The sequence below is a fragment of the Poecile atricapillus genome, chromosome W (assembly GCF_030490865.1).
Source record: "Poecile atricapillus isolate bPoeAtr1 chromosome W, bPoeAtr1.hap1, whole genome shotgun sequence".
Classification (NCBI taxonomy): domain Eukaryota; kingdom Metazoa; phylum Chordata; class Aves; order Passeriformes; family Paridae; genus Poecile; species Poecile atricapillus.
Genome location: NC_081288.1, coordinates 54,073,129 through 54,101,029, shown reverse-complemented (window position 1 = coordinate 54,101,029; position 27,901 = coordinate 54,073,129). Strand labels below are relative to the sequence as shown.

The window sequence follows — 27,901 nt, the reverse complement described above, 5'->3', positions numbered from 1 at the left end:
GGACCCCATCACTGTCTGTCAGTATCTGAAGGGAGGGTGCCAAGGGGATGGAGCCAGGCTCTGCTGGGGGGGGCTGACAATGGGACAAGAGGCAATGGGCAGAACCTGATGCACAGGAAGTTCTGCCTTAGAGTTCTTCTGAGGAAAAACTTCTTTACTGTGCAGTGACCATGTGCTGGAGCAGGTTGTCCAGAAAGGCTGTGGAGATATCTCCTCACTGGAGATACTCAAGAACTGGCCACAGTCCTGTGCCATGTGCTCTGGGATGGCCCTGCTTGAGCAGGGAGGGTGTACCAGATGACCCACTGGGGTCCCCTTCCAACCTGAGCCATTCTGTGAAGTCACAGGTATGGGTACTTTATTATTTATTTATTTATTTATTATTACTTATTATTTATTGTTCTTCAGGCACATATCCTTTGGTATGGTAGTTCTGTTGAGAATTGCTCTATAGCAGGGCAGGATAATATTACTTGATAGTGATGCAATATTCTAATAAGAGGCTTGGCATTTTTTATTGATGTGAATGTTCTTGTACATTGGAAACATCTACTAGGTTCTGGCAACACCTACAAGTGAGACCTGGTGATCCCACAGATTAAAGTATTGCAAAGCTTTATTTACTTCCTGTTGTGGGAAAACTGAACAGTCTTTGCTGTCTTATGAAATCAAGGTTATAATTTGTTTCTTAAAAGTACGACAGAAAACAACTAATTAAGTTTTAAACTTTTGAACAGGTGGTAATTACAGCAGTGTTTCAGTTACAAAATAGTTTGAGTTACCTCATTCTTTTAAATCTTTATTGTGAGATTTATATAGTTTGCTGTGGTGATGTGGGGAAGTAAGTTGGTGGATGAAGTTCAGCAATTAGTCCTTGATGATTTTATCTCTCTGAACTTCAACATGTGATATTATCCAACGGCATGAAACACAGAGTTAAGATTCTCTTATAACATATAAATAGTGTGGGTTTTAGGGACCATAAATCACATTCTTACCTATATGGACCAGAAAAGTTTTGTAATAATTGAGAAGAGTCTTCAAAGTATGGATTGAGATATTGGTATAAGGCTAAATTTTTGTTGTTGTGGATTGGTTGTGTTGCTTTCTTTTCTTGGATTGCTGTGGTTTTGTTGTTTTAATTGCAGAAGGAATGTGGCTTGAGTTTCATTCTCCGTGGGAAGAATGAATGCCTTAGTACTTTTATCTCAGCTTCTTGGGTTTCAGAAGAATTTTTCAGTGTTTGAGACTGGCTAGTTTGTGTGTTGCCTAAGATGAAAATACTGGCTTGATGCCACTAGCAAAAGCTCACATGGTCAGTGATTTGACATGCTGTTTGGGAAAGGTTTGTTTTGCACGTCAACTTTCAAAACACTCCAGCACAATGCTGCTTCTCGTGTGTATTTCCTTTCCTAAAAGTGAAACCACAGAGTGGTAGTCCCAACACAGGACATGCAACAGTAGCTGGATTATCTATTCCTAATTTTGGAATAAGCTTGGGTTTCATTTCCTACATTTATCTACATTCATTTGTTGTAGCTATAATTTGATAGAAGTAAAACTTGTATTTACAAGCTAACACTTTGAGTCTGATTCAGTTGTCTGGAATACCAAGATGAATCTTGATATGTATTTGGAAGAACACAATTCTCATAAGATTCTCATTTTTATAAGAAATTAATAATTTTACTTCATGGTAACATTTGTCACAAGGGAGAAAAGAAAATATGTATTCCTGAGTCTCTAAATTTTTCTGTGTGGACAAACCTTTTCCCTATGTGGACTTTTACCAGAACCTCAAAGAATTTCTGTGGATGTAGGAGTGCTTCCTGTAGGAGTCATAGCCTGTGTTTCCAGAAGACACAAATAGTGTGTGATTATAACAATAAAATTGAGTTTTACTGTTTACTTTAATTCTTTTCCATGTGTGTCATTCAGTAATTTCAAATTAAATTAAATTAATTTTGTAAATGTATTGAAAAACTGTTCATAGCCTAGCAGAAAAGTAAGCAATCATCTGGATAAGAAAATGCATCCTGCATTTAAAAAGAGTAGTCTTGAATGCTTTTGGATGTCTTAGCTCTTTTGTCCATGGCATATAATTCAGGTTGGCACAACCACTGTTTAAAACCAGAATTCACGTAAGAATAGCTAATGCTGTCCTTGACATATCTAATTCACTGTGTAATATTGAGAAAAAAATCACCACTGCTCTGAACTGCTTGAACACAGCAGACTGAAATATCTTATCAACAGAAGCTGGATTAAACACAATGATTATATTTTGCCAGGTATGAAAAGCTAATTTTTTTTTGTTTGTTTGAAGGATTTTTTGCTCTTCTCTCACAGGAATAAAATGCATCTGCTAATCATTGAGGAATGCAGTTTGTGCTAAAAAAACCTCAAAAACAAAAGACGGTGGCCTAATCCACTAAAGTCTTGGAAATAAAACTAAAAGCTCGAGTGTTTTTGGTTTTTTCCTTTGGGTTTGTTTTTTAGGGGGGGAGAATGAGTTGGTTTTTTTTGGTGCCAAGTAATTTTGAATATGTGTTTTAATGCAGTGTAGTGTATGCTATTCATATTAACAAATAGCAGATACATACAAAACCAGGTATAACATTATTTGACCATGCTAGAAAGTGTACAAACACTTAAGTCCTGGTCTGGGGAAAAAATTTCCCCCCAAATTGAATGCAAAACATGTCAGGCTGCCACACATTCAATATTACATAACCTGGGTACAGATTTGCATGTAATAGTATAGAAATGCAGGCTTAATATTGAAGGGGACATTAGCTCACACCTTGTGGACTATCTGTGTTAAGAAAAATTGTCTCTGTTTCCAGACTTTTATGATGATTTACAGCCTCCTTTTAATTTTTTTTGTTAATCCTTGTAACTGTAAGGTTGTTTTTCTGTAATATTATAACTGCAAATAGGTAAGCAGCAGCCAGGGAATACTGAGAGTGGTTCTTCTCAGCATTTTTTTTTAATTATAAAAATATATATTTAAAGTAATAATGTCTTTAATATATATTTTAGATTTGCTATAAATAATAGTATTATTTTAAAAAAAAATTCTAAAAAATTTTAGAATTACACCTTGGAGATAAGAGATAAAGATGTCTTATCCTGACGTCTTTCTTTCACAGTTCCTTGCAAAGCAGACTTGATTCTTTTATCCCTTAGTTGGTTTATTTAGGTCATGTAATTCTTATCTAGATTCTTCCATTTGGGGATTATGCATTGAGATAGGAAAAAACTACATGAGTCAATTAAAAGTCAAGATAGCACATAGAGCAGGGTATTTTTTGTTTATTTAGGCTGTACAGAGTAATTGCTTTTTTTCCATACACAGCTGTTCTATCAGTGCAGTTCACAATGAACAGTTAAACTTTTGTGGCAGTATGACATTGTTGACCCCAATATTAGAGAGCTGCTATAATCTCTTTTTCCATTTCTGCTGCTTGTTTTTCTGCACTTGATGTCAATTTTGGAGTGCATAATTTTCGGTTTTATTAAGTATCGTTATTGGTTTTGGGAGCCCTTCCTAATCAGCTAAGGTCAGCATTCAAAATTATCCTGGCCTTCTAAATTCTTGCCTATCATTTTTGCTTGTTTTTGTGTGCCCTTTTTGTAAGCATAATCCAACTCAAGTTGCTAATGGAAATACTATTCTCGTGCAAATGTAATAGACTGATCTACATGTTTCATTATCATCCTTCAAAGCATTAATTACAATCATATCTGAAACCTCTCTTAAGGCAAAGTTTGTGGTAAGTGGCTGCAGCTTTCTGCACAGTAAGTAGGGCAGAGGCTGTGCTCCTGCCCTAGTGACGTGTGTCCCATCTCTGGACAAGTGTTGAGAAAAGCCTGATAAAGAATTAACCAAATTGAATTGCATCCAGCTTGGGACTAAAATCTGCTCTTCATTCAGTGTTATGTCAGTGAGGCCAGATGAATAGGAAGTGTTAATTTGTCAATTATCTCAATGCTGTTTCCTCTTGCACAATGATTCTAGGAGGAAAACTTGCTTGATGACCACTTGGTCTAACACATGAATGTAGAAAGAACTCAGTCTTGGTGTGTTAGAAACTTTATATCGTCTAACAAAATATGATAACGATTTGCTTGGAAGGATTATAGGCTTGTAATTTTCCTAAATGAAGTCATATTATTAGCTTCCTCCAGGAAGGGCCTAGCAGGGTTCCCTCAAGAGACACAGGTTAGTTTTAAAAGCAAGCATCTGCTGGTCTACTTATTGAAACTAGTTTAGGTATGAACAAAAATATTTGTAGTAGCTCTGTGGAGTTATATATGAAATACATTTATTAAATTTTTTGTGTTTGTATTGAGTATGTCATCGCACACAAGTTAATCAATTGGAGCAGAGTGGGGGAAAGCCTTTTGTTTTTTCTCTACATTTTTTTTATTATAAACTGCTGTTTTCTGTGTCCCATGGAGAGCATTTTAAACTGTCATGGGTGTTATTTGGGATGCACAAGGAGGCAGGAAAAAAGCAACCAGTAATCTCAGCTCCCTGCTGTCTTTACATGTATCCTCTCCCTAGTTTGTATCTAGAATAAACAATCTTTTTCTGCATGGATGGATGTGCAGCTCTGTGTGGGGAACTGGACAGTGATATGCCAGCATTCAAAAAGGATTTATAACCTCTAATTTCTTGTCTTCTGTTCAGGGTCTTTTGTGGATAACTTTTCATTCCAAGGCACTGCTGCACGAGAGAATTTTTGGTTTCTTTCTGCTGTCCAAGCTGTAGACTTTGACTGAAAAACTTCCTAAGTTTTGTGCTAAGAAAACAGTCTGAAGAAAAAGAAAATCCTTATTTAAGTCACATGATTCTTCCCAAACCCAGCCATTTACTTTGCAACTTGAAGATGTTGATTGCTTCTGCTGCCTGTTTTGTGGTGTTTTCCTTGGTCTTTGCATCTCTGTAGGTTCTGCTGTACTCATGGGGACATTGCCTGTCAACCCTGCCATGGGCTGCACCTCCTGCCTCAGTCTCTAATAGGGGATACAGAGGGGCTGCCTGACACAGAATGATGTAGTAATAAATGGTTATTTGTATTACTTGACCCTCATAAGTCAGGAGGATACTAAGGTTCTAATTCTCCTGCCTCTGCTTGATGGAATTTACGTCAAAGAAGAGAAAAATAGCGTGTAGGTTGTTTTGGCCCATTTCTAAAGCAATCAAAGGAATGTTGTTGGTACTGGTTTTCTGCATCTGAGTTTGAGCAAGCTCAGTTGTGATCCTGTGTTGTTTGTTTTTAAATGATCCAAAAATGTAGACTATTAAAAATTCCAAACCACTTCTCTAATTTCAGTTATGAAATTCCAAATCTAATGACATCTAATACCAAAGATGTGGAGTAATGGTCTATAAGCATTTATAAGGGTTCACAGCTTGTCCTGTTTTATTTCTGTTCTGTCTTGAAATACTTCAAAAAAACAATCTAAGATAATAAGTGTAGGAAAAGAACTTGATGTCCATAAATTATTTTCCTGCAGCTGGAAAGTGCTGTGTAACACTTGTCTGTACGGTAGCACTACTGTATTTTTTGGTAAATCAAACCTCATGATTTTTCAGTATACTGTAATTTAGAAAAAGAATCACTAATTTTTTTTAATTCCTTTCAAGTTTAGGCATAGTATACTCATTTTTCCTTTTTCTAAATCAAACCACATTCCATGCTTAAAAAAGAATGCATATCCTTATTTGTTGCTTGCAACAAATAATGATCCCTGAAATGGGTGAAAGGGAATATTGGGATAAAAGCAGTCAAGGTTAGATCATGTGATTGTTTCACTTAGATTCTTCTTTCTGGTTTTGTTCATATTCTTATTTTCATGCTTTGAATTCATGATGTGGTTTTGTTCAGAGTAAAACAAAAAAGGAAACTTCTTTTTTTTCAATGCAGACCTAAAACAAGCTTATAGTTGTTCAAAGAACAGCCAGTGTTTATTGTAACATTGAGCTATTTCTGCGTGTCTGCAGAGGAAGAAGCCTAGAATAATTCTGTTCCCAGACTTTGAAATAAAATGAGTTTATCTGCCCCAACAGATTAATTTTTGCCTTTTTACAAGACAGATAAATACTAGCCTTTCACTGAAAGAAGTTCTTCTATGAGGATATAATATGTGTGGCTGCAGCTAAATGGATATATTATGGTCTATAATATGCTGTGAGATTTCCTTTACTGTACAACATTAGTACTCAAAAACATTTGTCTGCTTTTAAACTTTGGTGATAAGCATTTTCAAATTCTGATAGAATGGAAACAAATATTTCTGTACTTGGATTTTTTTTTTCCTGTTTATTCCTATGCTGACATTTTCATGTAAACTTAAAGGGATAGGGCACAATGACTGAGTCTTCAGAAAAGAGGGTCTGAACACACATCACTGAACTTGAAGATACTGAACTAAGTGAAGGCAAAAGGTTGTCTGCATAATACCAACTTTTTCTCCCTAGTATAGACCATGAGAACTATATGGGTGTTTTAGTGCTTGTCTCCAAATAATTTGTATTTCTAATAACAGCAGTTTTTCTAATAATTTCTAAAGATAATGTTTTTGATGTTTTTCAAAATCATAGCATAGGACTGCAGAGGGTTAGGGATGCTATAGCTTTTGTGATGGGTCTGGGACAGCTGTTTGGATTATAGTGATAGCTGATTACATGTTTTCAGTGTGGCAGTAGTGTAGATGACTTAAAAAGATCCCTGAATTTTTCCCTGAAAGTTGAACCAGATGTCCAGGCTCAGTGCAGCATGTGTGCACCAGGACTGAGCATGAGCATGGTACAGAGCCACCCTGGAGCAGCTCTGGCTCTGCAGGTAGAGTGCAGAAGATTTAGTATGGTCCCTGGACCCTGTGTTGCTTGAGGAGGAGGAGGTGAGAGCTTTTGTTCAGAGCCTGTGGAGTTTGTGGCCCACTCTGTGTGGTGACCTGCTCTTCTCAAGAAGCTGGTGGATGCTTAGGCACTGTTTGCTTAGAGTGGTTTTCAGTTTATTCTGAAGTAATTGGAGTACTAGGGTTGGTGCTTCTGTCGTTGACCATCATGTTACTCCTCTGTCTGTACCTATGAGTGACAAATGCGTTGTTACATTTCTGTGATGTAGAGATTAAAGTGTTGACCTTCTTTCAGTTCCATTGAATGCCATTTATGTAGTATCCTAGAGACCAAAATGCTTAAATCTTTCTTCTCCAAAGCATAGTTTGCTATGCTATGTCGCCAAATAGCAACTTGCACCCAGAAGCAGGTAGGGTTTTGATGGAGTGCAGGTGGAGTTGTTGACTTTTACCACATAGCTTTAGGAAACTGAAGACTGCTTAGATAGTGCACTGGTAAGTACTTAGGTCACAAATTGAAGGACTGAAAGTTAAACTGAATTTGTAGGGGATTAGATGAAATTAATGTTTTTTTTCAGAATACTTCTTTTGTGGAGAAACAGATGAAAGCAAGACATCAGAAATATATCTTAAATCTTCCCTTAGCTGTGAGTGCTAAGAAATAGGTATTCAGAACAATCATCGTTACTTTTATTGACTAGAAAATCTGTGGGTTTTTTTTACTCATCACAAAAGTGCTTTTTTGGTTCTAATTACGGTAAAGTGTTTTTTTAATATTTGCTTTATTTTTTATTTTTGTTTGTTTCCCCTAGGTGGCTGTTTTAATGCAATAGTGTCATTAGCTGGCTGAACACTAAACATGAGAATAGCAGGTAAGTATGCTCTGTAAAACAGACTTTGGTCATTTATGAAATGACTGCTATGGACAACATTAACAAGTTGTGACAATAAGGTTTCAAAGTCATAGAATTGTAGAATACCAGATTAAAAGGGATCTCATGAATCATCTGGTCTGACATTTCTTGTCAGAAGCACAAGAAAATTGTCATGTGAAAAGTGAAGATTTCCTCAAACCTTGAGTGTTTGATTAGTCTGTCAGCATACCAGGAAAGCCGAGATCCTTGTGCCTGACTAATCTGTGTCCTGTTATGGGACCCTTCAATGAACTTTCTTTTCATTTGGGTGGATCTTGAGTGACTTTAGTAATACATACTTTTGTTACTCATTGATGTAAAATTCTTTTGCTTAACTGCTACAGATATAGTCAATAAAATATAGAGCATGTGCTCAGTTAGGGGTGATTGTACACTGGGGGCAGGTAACTTTGGGATGATGGTGTAAGTTAATATTACAGTTAAGTTACGAAGAACAGAATTCATCTCAGATGAGTGATTTCACCACTGTTGCTGGTTCAGCAGCAAGATACCTGCTCTATCTCCCTTGGTTGACAGGTGCTGTACTGGTTTATCAGCTACAAAGTACCATTTGATTTCAACAGAGCCTGTCCAAGGAGTTTCCATCCTGTTCCACTCTGTTGCCCGTTAGCATGTGCTTGAGGTTGCAGATTGTGTGTGTATGGCATCATTGTTGGATAGGATTTGAGCATACTCACAGCATTCCATCCAGGAAGTGGCAGCTGTATTTAACCCTATAATTTTCATACTGCTGTAATTTGGTCTAATTTGAACCCTAGCCCAGCACTCTGTCCAGCCAGATTTTAAAATGATCAGTGTTAGGGAGTCCACCACTTCCTAGGGAGATTATTCCAATGTATAATTGTTCTCATTGCGACAAATTTTCCATGTCTAACTGGAATCTTCCCCAGAATAACTTGTACCCACTACCCCTCTTGTTTTCCATGTGACTCCTTGTAAAAAAGGAGTTTCCATCTTCTTTGTAGCCACCCTTGAAATACTGGAACATGGTACTAAGTTCTCCTGTAAGTCTTGTCTCGAGGTTGAACAAACCCAGCAGTCTCAGCCTTTCCTCATCTGGCAGGCTTCCCAGTCCTTTGATTGATTATCTTTGTGTTGGACTGTCTCTAGATTGTCCATGTCTTTGACTTTTTTCTTTTTTTAATAGCAGGATCCAGCACTGAAGGGAGTGTAATAAGTGTGACCTGACAAGAGCTGTGCAGAGAGGAATTATGACTTTATCTCACTCTGCTGGTGATGCCCTCGTTGATGCAGCCCAGCATCTTGTGGCTTCTTTGCCAGCACCCTCCATTTGTATTGAGCTTCATGTCCACCAGAATCCTCTAGTCCTTTTCCACAAACCTGCTCCCCAGCTGGGTTGATTCCAGTCTGTTCTTTCCTCCTGGGTTATGAGTTCTGTGGTGGAAGATTTTACACTTGTCCTTGTTGAACTTCACTGTTCCTGTTAGCCCATTCTTCCAGCCCATCCAGGTGTTCCTGCAGGTTGGCTCTCCCTTTAGACATGTCTGCTTCCACTCAGTTTGGTATCACCATCAAACTCTGTCAGGGTATGCTTCGCTTAACTGGCATAACAGGCATTGCTGTTCTACTTTATTGACGTTTAATGAAATTAATTTAGGAATTGGGATGGTCGAAGAGCCATTACCTGGTTAAAGTGCTTGTAGCTGATCTGCAGTGACTGCTTAGGGTGCCTTGACTTGACATATTTCGGCTGCTATTTCTGTAAGATGATGAAGGAATAAGGAAATGGGAAATGGTTGTCTTAAGCCATTTCTTTCCTGCCTCACTGAAGTTGCTATGTGCTGTTTTAGGTGTCTGAAACTTTCTGAATGGCTGCTGGGAGTTTGAAAACTATAAAAGCCTTTTCACAGAGCTAAGTTACTGTAGAACAGGCTTTAAGAAACTAACTCTACTTGACAGAAGGTATAGTGGTTGTGAAAATAAGATCTTTGCTAATATGGCAGTAAAAGAAAACATTGTTTTAGACATTTACAGACACAGACAGTAGAATAGCCTATGTATCAGTGGAACAGTTTTGAGTTTCTGCTGCATTGCACTTTTAATAATAGCTAGTGTTATTTTGCAGAAGGAGAAACTGTTGCCTCATCTAGAAGAGAATGGCACCTTTTCCAAGAGCTTGTTAATGCAAGCAATTTTTGTCACTACTCCTAATTTTGCTTTATTAACCACAATAATATATAACTGGGAGCAATTTGCTAAAGTAAATCTGATAAAGAGCTGGAAAATGCTCCAATTTCCGGGTGCCTGATTCACCTGGAAAATTACTTTCCAAATATGGTTAGGGTTTTTTTTCCCCTTACATACATTTTTTTTCTTTATTTTTTTTTCCAAAAACCACAAAGTAGATATGGCAGTTCCTATAGAATGTTTCACCCATAGCAAACATACCAGTTTTGATTCAAATGCTTAAAGAACCTTCTAGGAGACTTCTTACAATTCCTTTGGAGGGAGCACTTGCAGTTCACTTGCAAAGCTCAGAATATAGAGGGGATGGTTAGTCCTCAGACGGAGTTCTTGTTCATCTCACATCCTATATACTAAAACATGCTCTCCAAATGCCACTTGATAGATGACACATTCCAAAATCTGGTACCATCTTGTGGTTTTAAAGAGTGTTGCTTGGAAAACCTTTACCCCATTTCTTAACATATGTTCAGATCATCTGCTTCTCCAGTGCTTACACATGGTTCCCTTCCTTTCCAGTGCAGTGATCTTTGGAGTCCCAGTATAATATTTTTAAACTAGGTTTGCACCTGTGTTTTCTTACATCATAATATGTATGTGCTCACACAGGAAAAAAGACCAAACTACAAGCAAAAAACCCTTGTATCTTTCTTCATCTTTCTTTTCTTTTTCTATCCCCTTATCTTTTTTTAGCCTTTTGGGAGGATTGATTAGCATCTCTCATCCTTCTGAAGGCTGAGTAATCTGTCTATTTTAAGTTTTTCTGAGCAGCCCATCACAGCAGCAGTCTGAGATCTGCAGGAGTATATAAGTTTGGTTTTTCCTAAAGGGTTTGGCTGGCAATCTGAGAAAAAAGAGCATGCTTTCAGGTTGATTCTTCCAACCAGTTTGACATACTGCAGTGAGATAGGAAGGCAGAATGTTGATCAGATGCCTCCTCACATGACTCGTACTCTCAGTCAGTACCTTTTAGTCAGTATTTTGCAGTCAGTTAAGAGTGGAGTATTCTGTAAAAATGTATTGCAAATTATGCTAAAAAATGGTGAGATTTGTGGCAATATCAGGTACATTTCCATTTCAGATGTAGGTTGCTGTGGTTGTGTGGTTGCAGCTCTTCTCCCAGGAAGTTCTTCTCCCATTGGCCACTCAGCACTGCAGGAACTTAGCCTTGTAAAACTTAGAGCTGCCTCCTTCAGTATGTTAAATGGGGGACAGGAGAGTTACTTATTTTAAAATAGCCTTTGAGTCATCAAACTTGCTTTTTGAAAGAAGTCTCACTTTTTCTTAAGTGAGAACGCTTGTTTCTGGTTGGCTGGTGGTTTGATTTTGGTGTTTTGTTGTTGTTTGGTTGTTTTTTTTTTAATGTCCTACTCAGAGCTGACTGACTATAGTAGCCAAGCTACAGCATATAAACCTATATAAACCTTAGATCCCTAATCCCTCAGTCTGGGCCATATATTAATACAGGGGTAGCTCAACTTGAGGGCAGGGGGAAGCACAGTATTTGTGAACAGTGAGGAGCCAGGTACTCCTGGCTAAGAGGAGGGAAGTGGAATGGGGAAAGTGGGAATTTTGCCTTTGGACGATCGCTAGGTAGATCATCTTAGTTCATTTGGTTAAGCTGGATTTTCATGGATTTTCTGGTTTCTCCTGGCTGCGGAGATAAGTTGGTGTACTATGGTGTCAGACAAGCATGAAGGTAGAGAAAGTTAAGAGCAGAGTGCATTCACTATGATAACCTGAAGGACTGGTGCAGTTATATCCTACATTCTAATACCCATCCTGTGTTACAATATCCATCCATAATAGCCATCCTTTTTTTCAGACTTACTCTGTTTAGTAGGCCTACAAATGATCATCCTGTTCCTGAGTTCCCCAGAATGTAATCTGATACACGTTTCTCATGTTGCTAATTTTGGTAAACCAGTGTTACCATTTGCAGATAATTTTTTTGAAACTTCTTTCTGTTTCTTGACAGGTGCTGCAAAGTTGGTAGTAGTCATAGCAATATTTTTATTGACGTTTTATGTCATATCTCAAGTGTTTGAAATAAAAATGGATGCAAATTTAGGACACATATTTGGTAAGTGGTGGCTTTGTTTTGTCTGGACATTTATTAATATTTACTTGAGCCTTTATCTAGAATATCGTATTAGTTTTGCCTTAGGCTCTTCAACTTAAGGATACTGTCTTTATCCTTAATATGTGTGCTTGTTATTTTTTGTATATAATATATGTATTAATTTATTTTCTGTATGAAATATTTAACCTACTCTCTTAATCAGTTTGATTCTATCTGCCAAGGAGATATAATTTTACCTGCTTTTTTTTTTGTTTACTGGAAATGAATTCTTAGTGTAGAGTAATAAATCAGGTGACTTGAACCATGTTGCTGGAAATCTGTGCTCTGCCTTACTACTGATAAAGAGATTTAGAATTTATTTTGGGGGGGGCTTTTTCTCTTGTGCAGATATGCTGCCATGTTTAATTGAATGTACAGTAATCAAAACATTCCAGCTGTGCCCAGGTGTCCTATGCAGAAAAAGATTAGCAGTTGAGGTGTCTCAAATTTCAGTCTATTTTGAACCAGAATTTTCTTTCAAGGTGCTTTTTATTACCAGAAAACCCCCAAACAATGGTCAGTACATGGGTGGAGTTTGTGCTCTTTAACTCTGGATTACTGCAGTGTGAGCTGCCATCCAAACCAGTCAGCAGAGACATCTTTAGTAATTATTGAAGAGACAGAGGTGTCATCCAGATGTGTGCATGATGGGGGCTCCTGTGTCTCTTCATATCTCAGGAAAGGGTGTCAGGAATGGCTGGGTTGAAATACACCTGAGCTGCAGGCTTCCAGTTTAGGTGAAAGGAACCCCATCCCAGTGAAATGTAAGGAGGGAATTAATTTCACTTCAATGCCCTGAACTCCATAAATTTTCAGAGATTTTTGGATATCTGTGGGTTTTGGACTCCATGACTGTCAAGGAGCCATAAATTAAAGCAGTACTTCTGAACTGGATTCCTAATCGCTTTCATTCTGCTAATGCATAAAAGTTGTTTTTTATTGGAGCATAATATTCAGGTGTGTTTGATACTTCATTTCAACCAGCCTGTTTTTGTAGGGGTACAGAAAGATTTTACATTTATAGGGATATGATTTAGCAGATGACATTTTAATAGTAACATCTTGTAAAACTTTCTTTTTTCATTTTAGCTAGATCAGCATTGGATGCAGCTGCACGCTGTGAGTATTCATAGACATGTATTACTGCTGTGACTTGCTTTTACTAATAACAGAAAGACTGATGAATTTTCATACTTAAGAAAGTCTTAATTACACTTCAAATGCAATCAGAAACTAATTTTCCTCTTCTCCTGATTTCCCTAAATTTCTGGTAAAGTCTGTTTTGTAGTTTTGGCTTGTGGCTTTTGATGACATTGCCAGAACAAGCAGCAGGGTGACAACAAGAAGTTGGAGTAATGAAGTGCTTCAGGAACTTAGAGTATTTTAAACTGCTGTGTAACTACAGATGCAATAGTATTTGTGTTTGCTCTCTTCCTTGAATTCCTTCAGAATAGATTTGTCAGTTAGCCTACCTCTGGTGTTCTCTAAAATCTTGGTTTGTTTCTTTTTGAAAGCTACAAAACCTCCAAGATACAAGTGTGGAATCTCTAAAGCTTGTCCTGAAAAGCATTTTGCATTCAAAATGTCAAGTGGAGCAGCGAATGTAGTTGGACCTAAAATTTGTGTAGAGGATAATGTGTAAGTATTTTTACCTGTTGCTTTTAAGTGTCTCTTTCAAATACTTAGATCACTTTGCACACAAAATCAGCAGTTTAAATTAGGGTTTTTTTGTAGACAGTTTGGCTCCATGGAAAGGTCACATTACGTTATAACCTTATCTCTGATGAAGCACACTTAATGCTATGCCAGTTAATGAACAAATGTATGTTATTTTAATACATGTGAGATAGCTTGCACTTTGTTTCAGGTTTTCAGACTTAAGGGTTAGTTAGATTTTGTCAAGTCAGATGCACACTTGTCTCTAAGTAAGTTGTCCTTGTGCCTCTAACAGTAATTCAGTGAATAATTGTATTGTCTTTGCAAGTAATCTTTTAAACTATATTTTGTCTGTACCAATGCCAGAACATATTTTCTACTTTTCTTCTAAGGTTGCCTTCAAAAAGGAAAATAATATTTTAATGATCGGTAGTTATTTAACTGTGCTGATGGTAACTAAAGTTAATAAACTTTAAACAATTTTGAAATGAGGAAAACAAATGATTGAGACGGTTTGGTTTTAAGTCCTCTTTTTATTAATGCTTTTGACACAGTACTATCAATAGTACTGTGCATAAAGTATTTAACTGAGTACTTTTCAGTAATTCCCATAATGGCAATATTAGTATTTATTTTTACATGTGTTTTTCCTCTTATGTTGTTCCTGCTTATTGTTACCCAGAGTGTGAAGCTTCCTATTTCATAATTTATCCACTTGATTTTGCAGGTAACATATCAGAAAAGACATGATGTTGCTGAAAGGAGTTGGTTTTTTTAGTATCAGTCACACTTAATGCTTTTGCCTTCCACTTAAGCTTCTCCATTTTATCTGTTTCTCAGCTCACTCTATATTAGTACAGATAGCACATACAGCAGCTGGTGCTAATGAATTCTAGAGCCAATGGCAACTTGGCTGTGAACAACAGAACCCCACATATTAAATAGCATAATTCATGTAGAAGAGAAAAAAATGTATTGGCAACATTTTCCATCACTTTACTGTCTAACAGCTGTGAGACTAGTCTCAAGTGATCTTAGAGAAGCCTGTATCTAGCACCAAGCAGCATTCCTGTGTAAGGCTGGCTTAGCTCACTTGTGTGGGAGTCAGTTTGCAGCAGAGCACCTGGTGTTGTTGGGGAGCACGTGAGCTCACCTTGGCAGCTACCAACTGCAGGCTGCTCCTTCTGCTTTCCATTCTCACTGGGGACTTGCTTGGTGACCTTGGGCAGGCTAATCTAATCTCTCAGCATGGTATTTCTGCTGGGGTTACAAAACATGCCACTGTCTCATTCTGGTTGCTTAATATAGGAAGCTTAATATCTGTGAAGACTTAAGCTGATTTGATGATTAAAAGTTGAGAATTCAGGTAATATATTTTAATTTCAGGATTGTCAGGTTGTTTTGTTGGGGATTTTTGACTTTTTTTTTGTTTTAATGTCTTGCCGACTGATTAACTAAGAAGAGTTTTGTTATTTCTGTCCAAAAAAGAGAAAATCCTCTACTAGATATTTTGCTAAAGAAAGTGATGTAAAAAGTTGTTGCTGTAAAAAGTCCTCTAAGCAGGCACTTCAATTCACAGCTATTGGATTCTATAATCCAGCTTTCCTTGGCAAGCATATTTCTGAATTCCTTCAGAGGAGAACTGGTCATGTCTGTGAAACCTAACTGTCAAATCATTCAACTTTTCTGATTGATTTTATATGATCTCCTGCTTTGCTCAAAAGAGGTTTTCTTTCTCTTTCAAAAGCTCTCAACTTGTTGACTAAATTCTTGGAAGAATTCTAAAACTGATGAAGGGCTGCCCTCCTGTGAGAAGCTGTTGCATTGCAGCCTGTTGTGTTTGTGATGATGCACAAGCTGTCTCAAGTGTATAAAGTAATATATCTGAGCTCTGAAAGAATATAGTTTCCTCTTGAGTAGCTTTTTTTATATTTTGAACTCATACCTGCAAAAAGGTTTTTCTGATTACTTTGTGTTCTTCATACTTCCAAGACAGGACATCAGGAATGAGTTTTCTTAATTTGTGAATGATATCTAGAGTATTTTTCCTTTGTATTAAGTGTAGGGATGTCACTTGATGTATGAAAGCACTAAAGTTGCTGATACTATTCAGAATGCAAATAATTTGTCAATTTTTCTTTATTATATACATATTTTAATGTGAAACAGGATTTCTGCTGTATACAAGTTCAGTTATAGCCTTATTCTGTATTGGGAGGCCATAATCTGAATTAGTAAAAACATGCTGGACGCATCATCAAAATATTAAATATTGTAGTTGCTACTTCATGGGCTTTTTAGAGGGGGCTGTATTTACTTCCTTACCAGCAACTTCTCCATGCAGTTCTACTTTAGTATGATGCCAGTTGCATGATTGTGCCACAGTAAACCCAATGGTAGAATGTTGTACTGCATTCCTTTAGTAACTAGTAATTCTTGGATTCATAGTTGCAGGTTTTGATATCTGAATCCATTATAACTTTTTAATATGTCTATAACTAGATACTGAAAATGTGGAGTTTCAGTGTCTAGTCACCTCAGTATTAGATATTTTTCTACTGGTACTTATTTACAGAGAATTTTGTAGTTAAAATAAAAGGAAGTTATTATTCTTTTTGGTAAATTAAATGCCCACTAAATTTTACAGGAGGAAAAGAATGGGTTCAGAACTTCACTGCCCTTATTAATTTATGTTCCAATCTTTATTTGCCATGTTTTTCTTGTTTAGAATGTTCAGACATGACGTGCAAATCACATGATCAGAGCAGAATTGATCCTCTAGTAGCTAAAATACTTCTGGAGTTCCCTACTAAGTAGAATTAAATTGTGAATTTCAGCAGAAAATTTCAAGTATTTTCTTTCAGAAATTACTGAATTAGAGTTTTAATTTAAATCACAGTTTTTGGCAGATAGTATAATTTAAGGGACTAACAGAAGAATATGAATTTGATCATCTCTGATTACTAGTTCTTTAAAACCTTTTAAATTCACTCTGCCAAGAGGTGCCCTTATCTGGTGGTCTTTCACAGCCTCTCTGAATAATGAATCTGTTTCTGATACTTGTCTATTCAATTTGTCATTCCTCTAAATTTTAGTTTCTCTCTTCATCCTGGGTGCAAAAGATAGCACCAGAGAGGAAGATTTTGGACATACTTCCATGATAGACCATTTCTTGTTTCTAGCCTGTCACTAAGAAGTTGGCATAAGAGAGCTGGTGTGGAAGCTGTGTGTGTAAGGATGCATTGCTGAGAACAGGTGTTCAGACATGACCGGAAAATTGTATTGCTGCAGAAGAAACGTAAAAAAAGTTTAGAATGTAACAGGATTGTACACGTGTGCAGCCCCTTCCTAAAGCCAGCTAGGGAGGTTAAAGAGATCCTGGTCAGGATGAAATTAAAACATTTTTTAGAGTGTTTGTAACTAAGGACGTGTGCACCTCTGCTCTTGCTGAGATGCTTTCTTTAATCTCTGCTGAAGGCTTCTTCATTATCTTAAATTATGTAATTGTTCCAACTGTTTGTCCTGTTTGTTACCTCTTTTAACCCTAGCTTGTTAATTGAGGGATATTTGGGGCCTGAAAGCAGATCAGAGTTCTTCACTCTGTGTGAACTGCCAGTGAGGCAGGTCTGGAAGCTTTCTCTCACTGGAGTGGTACAGCCACCGTGGTCTAAGGCAGCACAGCATCCTCTCTAAATCTTAACATTCCTGTTTCCTCCTCTTTACCACTCTGAAGGGCTTCCATTTCACAATGGGACTCTTCAGCCTCTTTGCCCCTCTTGAGTTTGCTTAATAAATTACTGTCATAGATTCTGACATGGTTTTGGGATTTTAGTCCAACATTGCATGCAACTTTTGCTAAAGTCCCATCACTGCGCTATTTTTCTTACAGTTAGGTTTCCTGTTATGTGTAATCTAAGTGCTTTGCCTTTCTTGTTTCTTAATGTGAATTTTAAATGCTTCTGTTCAGGTAGCTTTTAAACTCATTGACACATTTTTCTTCATTGTGTTCTTGCGAAAAAAAAAAGCTTAAAATGTTGGTTATGTGACTGCTGAGCTCCACAAATTAGTATTTGGTTATTTTTTAAAACACTAATAACATAACTACATAAATAACACTAGTTTTGTAGCAATTTTAATATACAGACATACTTTGAAACCATGATTAAGTAATCAAATAAAATCAATACAGCTGGTGATACTTGATGTATTATTCTAAATTCTGCAGTGCTTTAAGAACATAGATTAGTTCAAGGAGATTTTGCTTCATTTAAATACTTGTGAACATGCAGTCTTTTAACTATGTATCTCTTAGAACTCAGTCCTATTTAAAAACCAGAAATATTTCAATCTGAAGATTGCCCTATTAAAAATAAAAATATTTATTTTGTTGCAGTTTAATGAGTGGAGTAAAAAATAATGTTGGCAGAGGAATAAATATGGCCTTGGTCAATGGTAAGTGACATTTTAAGTGGGCAGATTGTCTTCATTTTCAAATTGTTTCTAAAATTTAAGGTGAAATACTATTCGATGGTGAAAGGCAAGCACCAAGGAGAAAAGGAAGTATTCAGCTTATTTATACTGAGATCATGTCAGGTATTGGCACCGACACCTTGTTACAAAGCAGAAAACCCAGTGCATTTTTGCTTCTAAAAATGGGTTATAAAAATAGTAATGTGGAATGCTGTGGTGACTGCCTTCTTGATATATCATGTAAATTCTTAATGCACAGAAAAATGGAAAAAGACATGAGATGCATGCTACTTCTCTTGGCCTTGTGTGTTGCCACCACTAATTAAACTGTAGACTGTATTCTTCTGTTGTTCTGTTTTCAGTGAAACTTCTTCGGCATCTTTAATAGTTTTGTGACTACACAGAAAGACCAGTTCATTATTTCCTCACTTGAATCAGAATATTTGGTCCATAGATCTTGTCTGTAAATACATCATATTAGGCAATTGTGTTCAGGGTTTGTAATTTTCATTAAAACCAAACAAGTTTAACTCTGTGTTACCTTGAAAGCTGAACTGAATGTCAGCACTGGCAAATTTGTCTTTAATGTGTTGGTAAACGATTCCTTGTAGAACTGAGATAGCATTTTGTCATTTCACTGCATAACATAAATTCTTGTTATTTGTGGATTGTACTCCAATTTTCATAATTTAAAACATAACTTGAACAATACTTCCTAATCCTGTGTTGCTTTCCTAAATTGTCTCAATCTTTTCAAAACCAAAATACCTATCTTTGTATTTTATAGATCCAGTCTTTCTCTCTGTCTTCCAAACTTTAAATAAATGTATATATTAAAATATACTCCACCTTTCATCAAATACTCCTTTGTAGACAGCATAATAAAAAAAGGTAATGAGATATACTATATTGTCCACTTTTTTCTATTTATTCTGGATGTTTAAGTCTACTTAAAATTTCCAGTCTGTAGCAAAACATGCAGTCTAATTTTAATCTTTCTGACTTTCCATGTGGCACAAAAGGCAGTCTAAGGCTGTACTGTCTATTTTTGCAAAACTGTCTTTAAAAGAAGGCAGATATATGAACTGAACATTCTTTGTTGGTTTTAGAGCCTGTGGGTGTTACCATTTATTTTAGATTCCACTTCTAGCAAAGTGATTTTGATGCAAAATCAATTTTGGCATAAATGATCTGTACTTGAAGGGACCTTTGAGATCACCCAGTTTCAACCCCCCAACACCTTGCAATAGACCAGGTTGCTTAAAACTACATCTGGCCTGGACTCCAACACTTCCGTGGATCTTCCCACTTTTTTCCTCTTACCTTTTCCTGCACTTTTTCACAACCCACTATGCTGTTTCCATAAAAGAAAATTTACCATAATTAATTTTTCTAATGTATTCTGCAGCATTTTCTCTGAAAGTGTAAGAGAAGTCGGGCATGTTATCTGTAAAATAATTTTGGGTATATTTGATGGCACCAAATGTTTCTTTTTTTCTTCAGGTAAAACAGGAGAATTACTGGATACTAAGTTCTTTGACATGTGGGGAGGAGGTAGGTGCAATTACACTGGTCAGAGAGAAACAACAAATGTACCTTTTTTCTTCCTTCTTGTCCAGACTCCATTTGCTGATTTAAGGTGATAGTTAAGGGAGTGCTTCACCTCTACCTTTGAAATTGTGAGAAGAGTGCAACTTTAAAGAAACACAAGTAGTTGAGATGGGAGGGAATGGTGTGGTTAATCAGACTTGTTCTCCAGAGTAGTTCTCATTAGTAGTTATGCCTTTACACAATCCTTTTATAAAATAAGAGTTCTCTGATGCATTTTAGCTTTCTCTCACTCCATGTCTTATAATAAAGATATATATACAAGTATTATATATATTTATGTATATAAATATTATCTTTACAAATATTCTTAAAAGTAATATCTTTGCAGGTGTTTAAATACTGAATTATTGCTTGTTATTAAACAGTTCTATGTTCTCTTTCTTTTCAGATGTGGCACCACTTATTGAATTTCTGAAGACCATCCAGGATGGAACGATTGTGTTAATGGCAACATATGATGATGGTGCAACCAAGTATGTAATTGATTTTAAACAGCAAATATTGCTTTAACTTTTACATGCTGTTTTATACATTAAATATACATTAAAAAAAATTATCACACAAGGACTTTTAATAAGATTTTGTTCTTCCAAGGTGACAGATTTGGAACTATACTTTCAGTTCACTAGTTTAATAATGCAGATGTGATTTGGGCACAACAAAAATCAAACTAAAACTAAGCAGGTACAGGTATGCTGATTTTTCTATTACTGACAGCTCATTCTGTCTTAGGCTAGTAAATTCAGATAGGTCCAGACACAAGAACATGATTATGAGAACATACTGTGGTGGAAAGTGTCTGTTCTGTCTTTCTTCAGATCATCTCCAAGACAGAGATTGGTGGTTACAGGATGGCAGAGACCATTCCCAACAAGCCTTGCCTGTATTCTTACATTTAAAGTCACAGAGGTTACTAGTGTGAGCCTTATATTTTTTTTTGCCTCAGTGTTTTACTGTTCCACCCTAAAGCTATTCAATTTATTAATCTAGATGTAGTCTAAGAGAGTTCAGATCTCTTGAAGCATTGTCTTCCAACTTTCACAACTTGGGTCAGTTTCAATAGATACTAAAATCACTGTGGAATATGTAGTATAATCTATTCCCTTAAGTCATTCTGTACAAAGGATTGTCTTTCACAGTGAAAATTGAAACTTCTTTCCTTTTCCTCTGTTTTTTTACTAATTAACTTTTTTTGTTAATGTAGTCTATACATTTTTTGTTCTCTTTTGGTTCAATTTGTTATGTACAACTTGTCAGTATTTTTGATACAGAAGCAGCCTCCCTGTGACTAAGTCCTGACTTTGCAGTGTGGAATCTTCACAGTAAACAGTGTGTGTTTGCATCCACTGCTTTTAGGAAAGAAGAAACCAATTTACTGGGGTTTTAGCCAAGATTGGATCAATCTCTGTTGTTCTATTCACTTGTTTTTTTACTTTACATTTTACTTTCTTCCCTTTCTTCTTTGACATTTTAGATAAGTAGGGTTAGTTTTGCTTCAGTAATCATGTTAAAGCTGATGTTTTTGCAAATTTGTATGTAGATAGAATACAGCTAAACAAGAAGTTGTATTTGGCCTTGTCATGCTAACAGCCAGGAACTACTGCTTACTGACAATACTACAACTAACATTGGTAGCTGATAGTAAATATAAATGCCAGGTCTTGGAAACAAAATTGCAAATAATCAAGCTGTCCTAATGCTTGAAAAAGTTGGATTATGTGTTGGGCAAATAACTTCCACAGTATTTAATTATTTTCATAATTTTGCCTATAGTGAGTCATACATCTATATCTCAATAGGTGGTAGTAATCAGAAGTTTTGTGTCCTGTTTGGTAATCAGGCATATTTAGTAAATTGAAGAAATAAAAAGCTTCTATTTGGAGATTTTGGAATGATATCTCATCCTACAGAACTGTTTTCCTTTCGATACTAAAATTATCCTACTTGGGTTTACAGACACTGAACCATGCTGTGAGGCAGCATTCTGGATTTTCAATCAACTGCCCCAAGCATATGAGAACTTACTTCAGATACTCATTTCATTCTTCTAATCTAAACTAGCTTTTACTTTATCTAGACTTCAGCTTGAGCCTGCAAACAATGTTTGCTTTAAAGGCTGACTTTTTTAGTTGCTTGGAGAACTGCTAACAGAACTTGAGATGTATAAATTCTCACAGGAGAGGGTTCTTGGCTGTTGTTGGTGTAGTGATAGCTTTATATCCTGGTTCCTTGACATTATAGTATGAAAGAGCAGCGCTCGTTGTATCAGGTGATTTCAGAACTAACCTTACCTGATTCTGAAAGATAGATCTTGCCCAATATTGACTGACTTAAAATATATAAAAGTATGTTAAGTAAGATCAGGTGCACTGAGCAGTGAAAGCTCTAGGGGCTAATGTATTTTATTTACATACAAACTTCTCTGGCTTTTTCAAGGCTTAATGAGGAAGCACGGAAACTGATCGCAGAATTGGGAAGCACATCCATTACTAACCTTGGCTTCAGAGACAACTGGGTCTTCTGTGGTGGTAAAGGAATTAAGACTAAAAGTCCATTTGAACAGGTTTGTGATTCTGTAATTTCCTGTAATTTAAGAGCCTGCATTAATAGAGGCATAGCATGTTTTATAAATGCATTTCTTCAAGATGGCTATCTACTGCAGTACTGGCACACAGTGTTGTTTTCAGGTTTTCTCCTTAAATATCGTCCTCCTTTTAAACATACCAAAAAAAATTCTTTGGTGACTCATAAATAAGGAAAAAAAATCTTAAATGGTGTAGATCTTACTATGCCAGTAACTAGATTATTCATCCTTTTAATGAATAAAGTTAAACTGAGGAATTCAAAGCTTTCTGCCTGAGTTGTATTTTAGATGCACTAAGAACACTGAACTTCCATGAGATAAGTGGGTAGTTAAGTTGTTGGTGTTCCCAGCTCTCAGGTGTTACTGTTGCTCTTCTCTCAAATTGCTGCCATCGCAAAATTTGTGAAATAGAATATATTCCCATATTTTAGCTGTTAGAATTCAGCATGTGTCAATGTTGCCTTTAATTACTGGTAAAAGTAGCTCTGTAGTAGCAGAGTAAGGAAGATGTGTTTTCTTCTGCCAGCTTTGTAAGGGAGGAGAAACTAAGTGCAGAAACAGTGGCAGACTCTTGGAGGCAATAAGGTCTTACCTGACTGTAGATGGTTGTTTGGTGGACAAATAAAATGTTCATCCAAATCTCACTATTTGTTTTCATTGCCTTGTAAATTTAGAATCCTTATTTATTTTTACCTAGTGGTTCATGCTTTAATGCATTAATTTTCCTTGCTTCTCTCTTCCAAAGCAAACATCTATAATAAAATTTAAAAATGTTTTCCCCATATGGCTTAACTTTTTACCATACACTGGTCTGAGCAAGTTACTTTAAATGGCGAATACTTACAGATTGTTATATTTGATTTAAAGTACAAGAAGTTAATAATGATGATTTTTCATTGTTCATGGCCTGAAAATAAGTATGTCTTAAAGCTTTGAGTTAAAGCAAAAGGATAAATGACTTCACGTTAACGGCAGATTGATATTTTCTGTTTGTAGCATATAAAGAATAACAAGGACACAAACAAGTACGAAGGCTGGCCAGAAGTTGTTGAGATGGAAGGCTGTATCCCTCAGAAGCAAGAGTAAATGAAAACAGAAGAAAAGGAAAAACAATATGGAAGAAAATGCACTTTCTGCTATTATTAGAGAGAGAGGGCTATGAAGGAGACTGTACTGTAAAATTTTTTTTTAAAGCATGCAGCCATCTTGTCAGTGTGTGCATGAGCACTGACATTTTGAATATTGGGATTATTTATTGCTAACACACATAGAAATTCTTTTTGTAAATAAGTCCAAAATAAAAGAAACATCCAATCATTTCTATGCAGGTTTCTTAAAAGCACAGTATTTAGTTTGCCTGTGGTAAATAATACTTGTAGATAACTGGCTAATAAATTATGTATGTGGACAATAAAGAGATTGTGACAAATGTACTGTCCTCTTAACAGTGCAATGTTGCTGTGACTATGTAAACTTGGTGGAATATTGTAGATTTTAGTAACACGTTAATAAGGAGCTTTAATTTTTTTTTTTTTATCCTCTGCCTTTTTAATGGCAGCATCAATTTTTATTAAATCTATTTGGTTATTCTAATACCAAGTGCTCCAAAAATTTATTTTGTAGTCCCCCATCAAAACTGAATGATCAGCAAAGGAAGACTTACATGATGGTTTAACACAGATATGCCATGAAAGGCACAATAGAAATTTTTTTTCCAATCTTTAGGGGATGAACTAAGGTAAATATATAAATAGCATGTGTGATATTTAAAAGCAGCCTGGAAGAATCTGTACTTAACTTGAAAGTGTTTACTTTATAGAAAGAAACTGGCACATTAAGCAGCAGTACTGTAGCTGATTTTTTCTTTTTTTTATTGCAGCTTTTGTACCGCTGCTTACCCATTGATTTTCTCTGTGGCTGATCAGCTGCAGTGGCTGGTCACGCAGTGAATGTGCGTGATGGAAGAGCTTCCTCTTGTAGTTCTAACATCAGGAACAAATTCCCTATCACAAAGAGCCTGTTAGAAAGCAGTGTGCCTTCTAGTGAGGGTTGTTTCAGGGTACACATTTGTGCACCTTCACCACCTACAGTACTTCTCGTGAGCCGGCGGGGCAATCTTGTCTTCAGTGGAATGTCAGAGACAGCATTGTGTCTTGGGTTATGCAATGTGTGACGTGTAAACTTCACTGATGATGCTTCCCTCATCCTTTTTTTCATGGGGAAAAAAAAGGACCAAGTTTAAGTGGCCTTATTCTTACCTTATATCAGAGCTGTGTGAAGACCTTACCTTCTTTCTAAACACATGTTTCTTTTAAGTAGGGCCAGCTTGAACTTTTCCTGAAACTAAGTTATACCATGCTAGCTGACTGTGTCCATATTCACAAAACTGGGGCTGACACAGAACTGGCTATAATCTCTTGGAGCTTTGTGTCATGAATTCTGGTATATTTCTCAAAAACTTCAAGCTACTACTGTGGGACAAAAGCCACAAAGGATTTTTCAGGAGCCCACAGTGAGTTTAACACAGAGGCATTAGAAATAGTATTATTGTTGATGTTATCTGAGTCAAATTCTGTGCACTAAAAGTTTCAAGCAATATTGAGAATTATCTTGTAAGAAAAATAAATACTCTCTGATACCAGAGTAAGACTGGATTCTGAGTTGTTCTCTATGTTTAACTAGCTTTTTAAATAATGTTTGTTTCCCTCGGTATTAATGTAAATTAGCTATAAATGCACCTGACACTTTGAAAAGTGAAAGTGCTTTTGTTAAGCCTTCCAGATTTTCCTGTGTAGGAGGATGTGTTAATATATGTGTTTTTTCACTGAAGTAAAATCCCCTTTTCTAATCAGTTTGAAATGCTATTTCATTACTTAAGCCTGTTGTGAAAAACTAACTGTTTAATTCCTGGAGTTTTCACACAAAAACAGTTCTGTTGGTGTGTATGCCTGTATTGGCTACACTGCTATTCAGAATAATACCAAAATAATTTTGATGTTACTCAGCAGGGTCTTAAGAGGAAGAAACTATTTGGCTTCATTAGTAGTTTCCCTGGACTACACTTGTCTTAATTGTCTTTATTCTTTTGACTTTGAATGCAAATGAATATTTCATCTTTCTTCAAATTAAAAAGTTCAAATTCCCTCTACAAAATTAAATGAAGAATGTGTGCCTTTATTAGCAATCCAAGTTGAGTAAATACATCATGAGTCTCTTAACCCCTTAAGGTTGGACTTGCAACAAAACTTTGAAACAATGAATTTTAAGACAATGTGGTAAAATTATTTTTGTCACATCTTAAATAATTTGATTCTTACAATTTTGATGGAAATCTTCCTCTTACTCTTTAAGCAGTGTCCTCACAGCCGTATGGTTTCATATTTAATAAGACTCTTACCAAATAATACGAAATTGTACTGGCGTGGCCACACAAGCGGGATCTCCTTGCTTTTCTCCACCATCATGCCTCCTTGACTTGCTGCAAGATCTGGTCCTGCCCGCTCAGCCTTGAGTGGGGAAGTTACAGTATCCTGCTGCTGAGGTGAACTCTCAACCTTATGAGCAAGACTTTCTGGTAATCTATCTGCATTTCATTTGAGTTGCCAAGCACAAAGATGACTGTTCTAGGCTCTCCAGCTGGAGATAGGAAATCAGTTACAAAGGTACAGGTGTGTGAATACCTGTGTGTGACAAATCTCCAGGATCCATATTTTCCATTGTAAGGTAATGGGAACATTTGTAACATCATGCAGACTTGAGAACAGAGCAGCAGGGGAAGGGCAAGAAAAAGGTTGTGAGGTATGTCTACCTGAAAAGGCAGAGCTGTGAGAAGAGAGGGGGAAGAACACAAGAAGGATTCAACTTAATTTTCACCAAGGAATACCCAGCTGAGATTCAAAGCGCCTGAACATGACTTCAATGTAAACCACAGCTCTCAACTGCTTTACTAGTGCTGCTTTATATGGATTAATAGGAGTCCTAAGAAATAAACTGAAGGGACTCTCTGCCTTGATGCCTCTGGACCTTCCCTAGTGTCCTTCATGATCCAATTTTTTTCCCCCTTCTGGAAAAAAGCAGACCCTTTTACAGCCTTAGTTTCCTGGTTGCCAGTTTGGAAAAAGCTTTATTTTGCTCAGCATGTTTTGCTTTCCACATGTCTTACTGTGGCACTTTCCTCAAACATTGAATTGACTGCTAAATGCTTGATGTGTATGTAATGTCTCCTGAACTGTTTGGGTTTTCTGCAGTCTGAGTGTTTCTCAAGAATAAGTGTATTAATAAAGTAAGAGGCCAGGTGGGTAATTTCAGAAGGGGAAATAATACTGCCACCCTAAGTGCTGACTGACTTTCCTGTGTAAGGATAGAAAGGGCTGCGGTGCCCCCCCAACTGACTTGGGTCATGGCAAAGGTGGATACTGAGCAAAGGGCTTTTTATTGATGAAATCCTCTTCAGTTTTAAGGCTGTAAGGCAATAGCCTAGCCTTAATCCAAGGGGCCTGTTAAAGAAACTTGAAGAAGCCTGTAAGGCTAGATGGGAACTTTGAGGCTGAAGCAGGAAAGTGTGAGAACAGCTCATGACCTGTTCTGTGATACCATGGGGTGTCAGTGGCTCCTGATACTGTACAAGGGATACAAGGGACCCTGCTTCTCACCCTCTGAGCAACAGGACAGCAGGGCACAAACACCTGAGCTTCAGCCACATCCTGCTCCTGCCTCCCTGGGGGGTGAAAAAATGAAGAATGGTAAGAGAGAACATGCTCTGCTTGAGTTGTTTCTTTGCATTTCTGATAACATTAAAGCCACTTTTAGTTCCTCCTTGCTACCTCTGTAGTTATCCCTTTCAACGTTACAAAGATCTAAGACATCCTTCATAGACTCATAGGTTAAAACAGATTCCTCAGAGATCACTTCCTGTGCTGAACTGTCCATCTAGGTGGGTTGACTCGTGCTGTCCAAATCTTCTTAGCTGAAAATTAACAATTACTTTTTAGCAAGTTAAAAACTGATGACTCTCCACTTAGGTATCTTTTTACATTCTTCCTTGCCCTATGTTCTCTCCAGAACTTGCAAACCAGTTCCTTTAATATTGTATTTTGATTGCTATAATCTCTAAATATGTAATCACCTGTTGCCTCAGAAAGGTCTGTATCTTTCTTAAGGTTGTCCATAGCATGATACAGCTGCAGGCTCATGCAAAAACATGAAAAATGAAACTTGATCGATGGCAGTGGAAGAGACTGCTATCTTCTGTGGAACATAGCTTGCAAAAATGTTTTTTCCTTCCTAATGCTACAGCAATCTTCTCTGCTTATCCTTTTCTGCCTGCTTTTATCAGTACAGTCTCAAGTTCCCAGGTCTTGGTAGGTGAATCATCTCATTGAAAACCTTGGTGGATGTCTTGATTTCTGACTTTTATATCTTAGTTCTCCTAAGTGCCTCAAAAAGACC

The 27,901-nt window shown here is 36.7% G+C and overlaps 1 protein-coding gene across 1 annotated transcript in view; it reads left to right on the top strand.

The window, feature by feature from the left end:
- Nucleotides 1–25,616, top strand: part of LOC131592194 (protein FAM3C) — a 31,539-nt gene extending 5,923 nt beyond the window's left edge. The window contains exons 2-10 of the mRNA XM_058863536.1: nt 7,683–7,742; nt 11,989–12,093; nt 13,222–13,251; nt 13,647–13,770; nt 18,182–18,240; nt 19,762–19,812; nt 20,258–20,342; nt 22,306–22,432; nt 23,450–25,616. Of these exons, the coding sequence (XP_058719519.1) occupies nt 7,730–7,742; nt 11,989–12,093; nt 13,222–13,251; nt 13,647–13,770; nt 18,182–18,240; nt 19,762–19,812; nt 20,258–20,342; nt 22,306–22,432; nt 23,450–23,539 (684 nt within the window). The 5' untranslated portion in view covers nt 7,683–7,729 and the 3' untranslated portion in view covers nt 23,540–25,616. The remainder of the gene's footprint in view (nt 1–7,682; nt 7,743–11,988; nt 12,094–13,221; nt 13,252–13,646; nt 13,771–18,181; nt 18,241–19,761; nt 19,813–20,257; nt 20,343–22,305; nt 22,433–23,449) is intronic.
- The last annotated feature ends 2,285 nt before the right edge of the window (nt 25,617–27,901 follow it).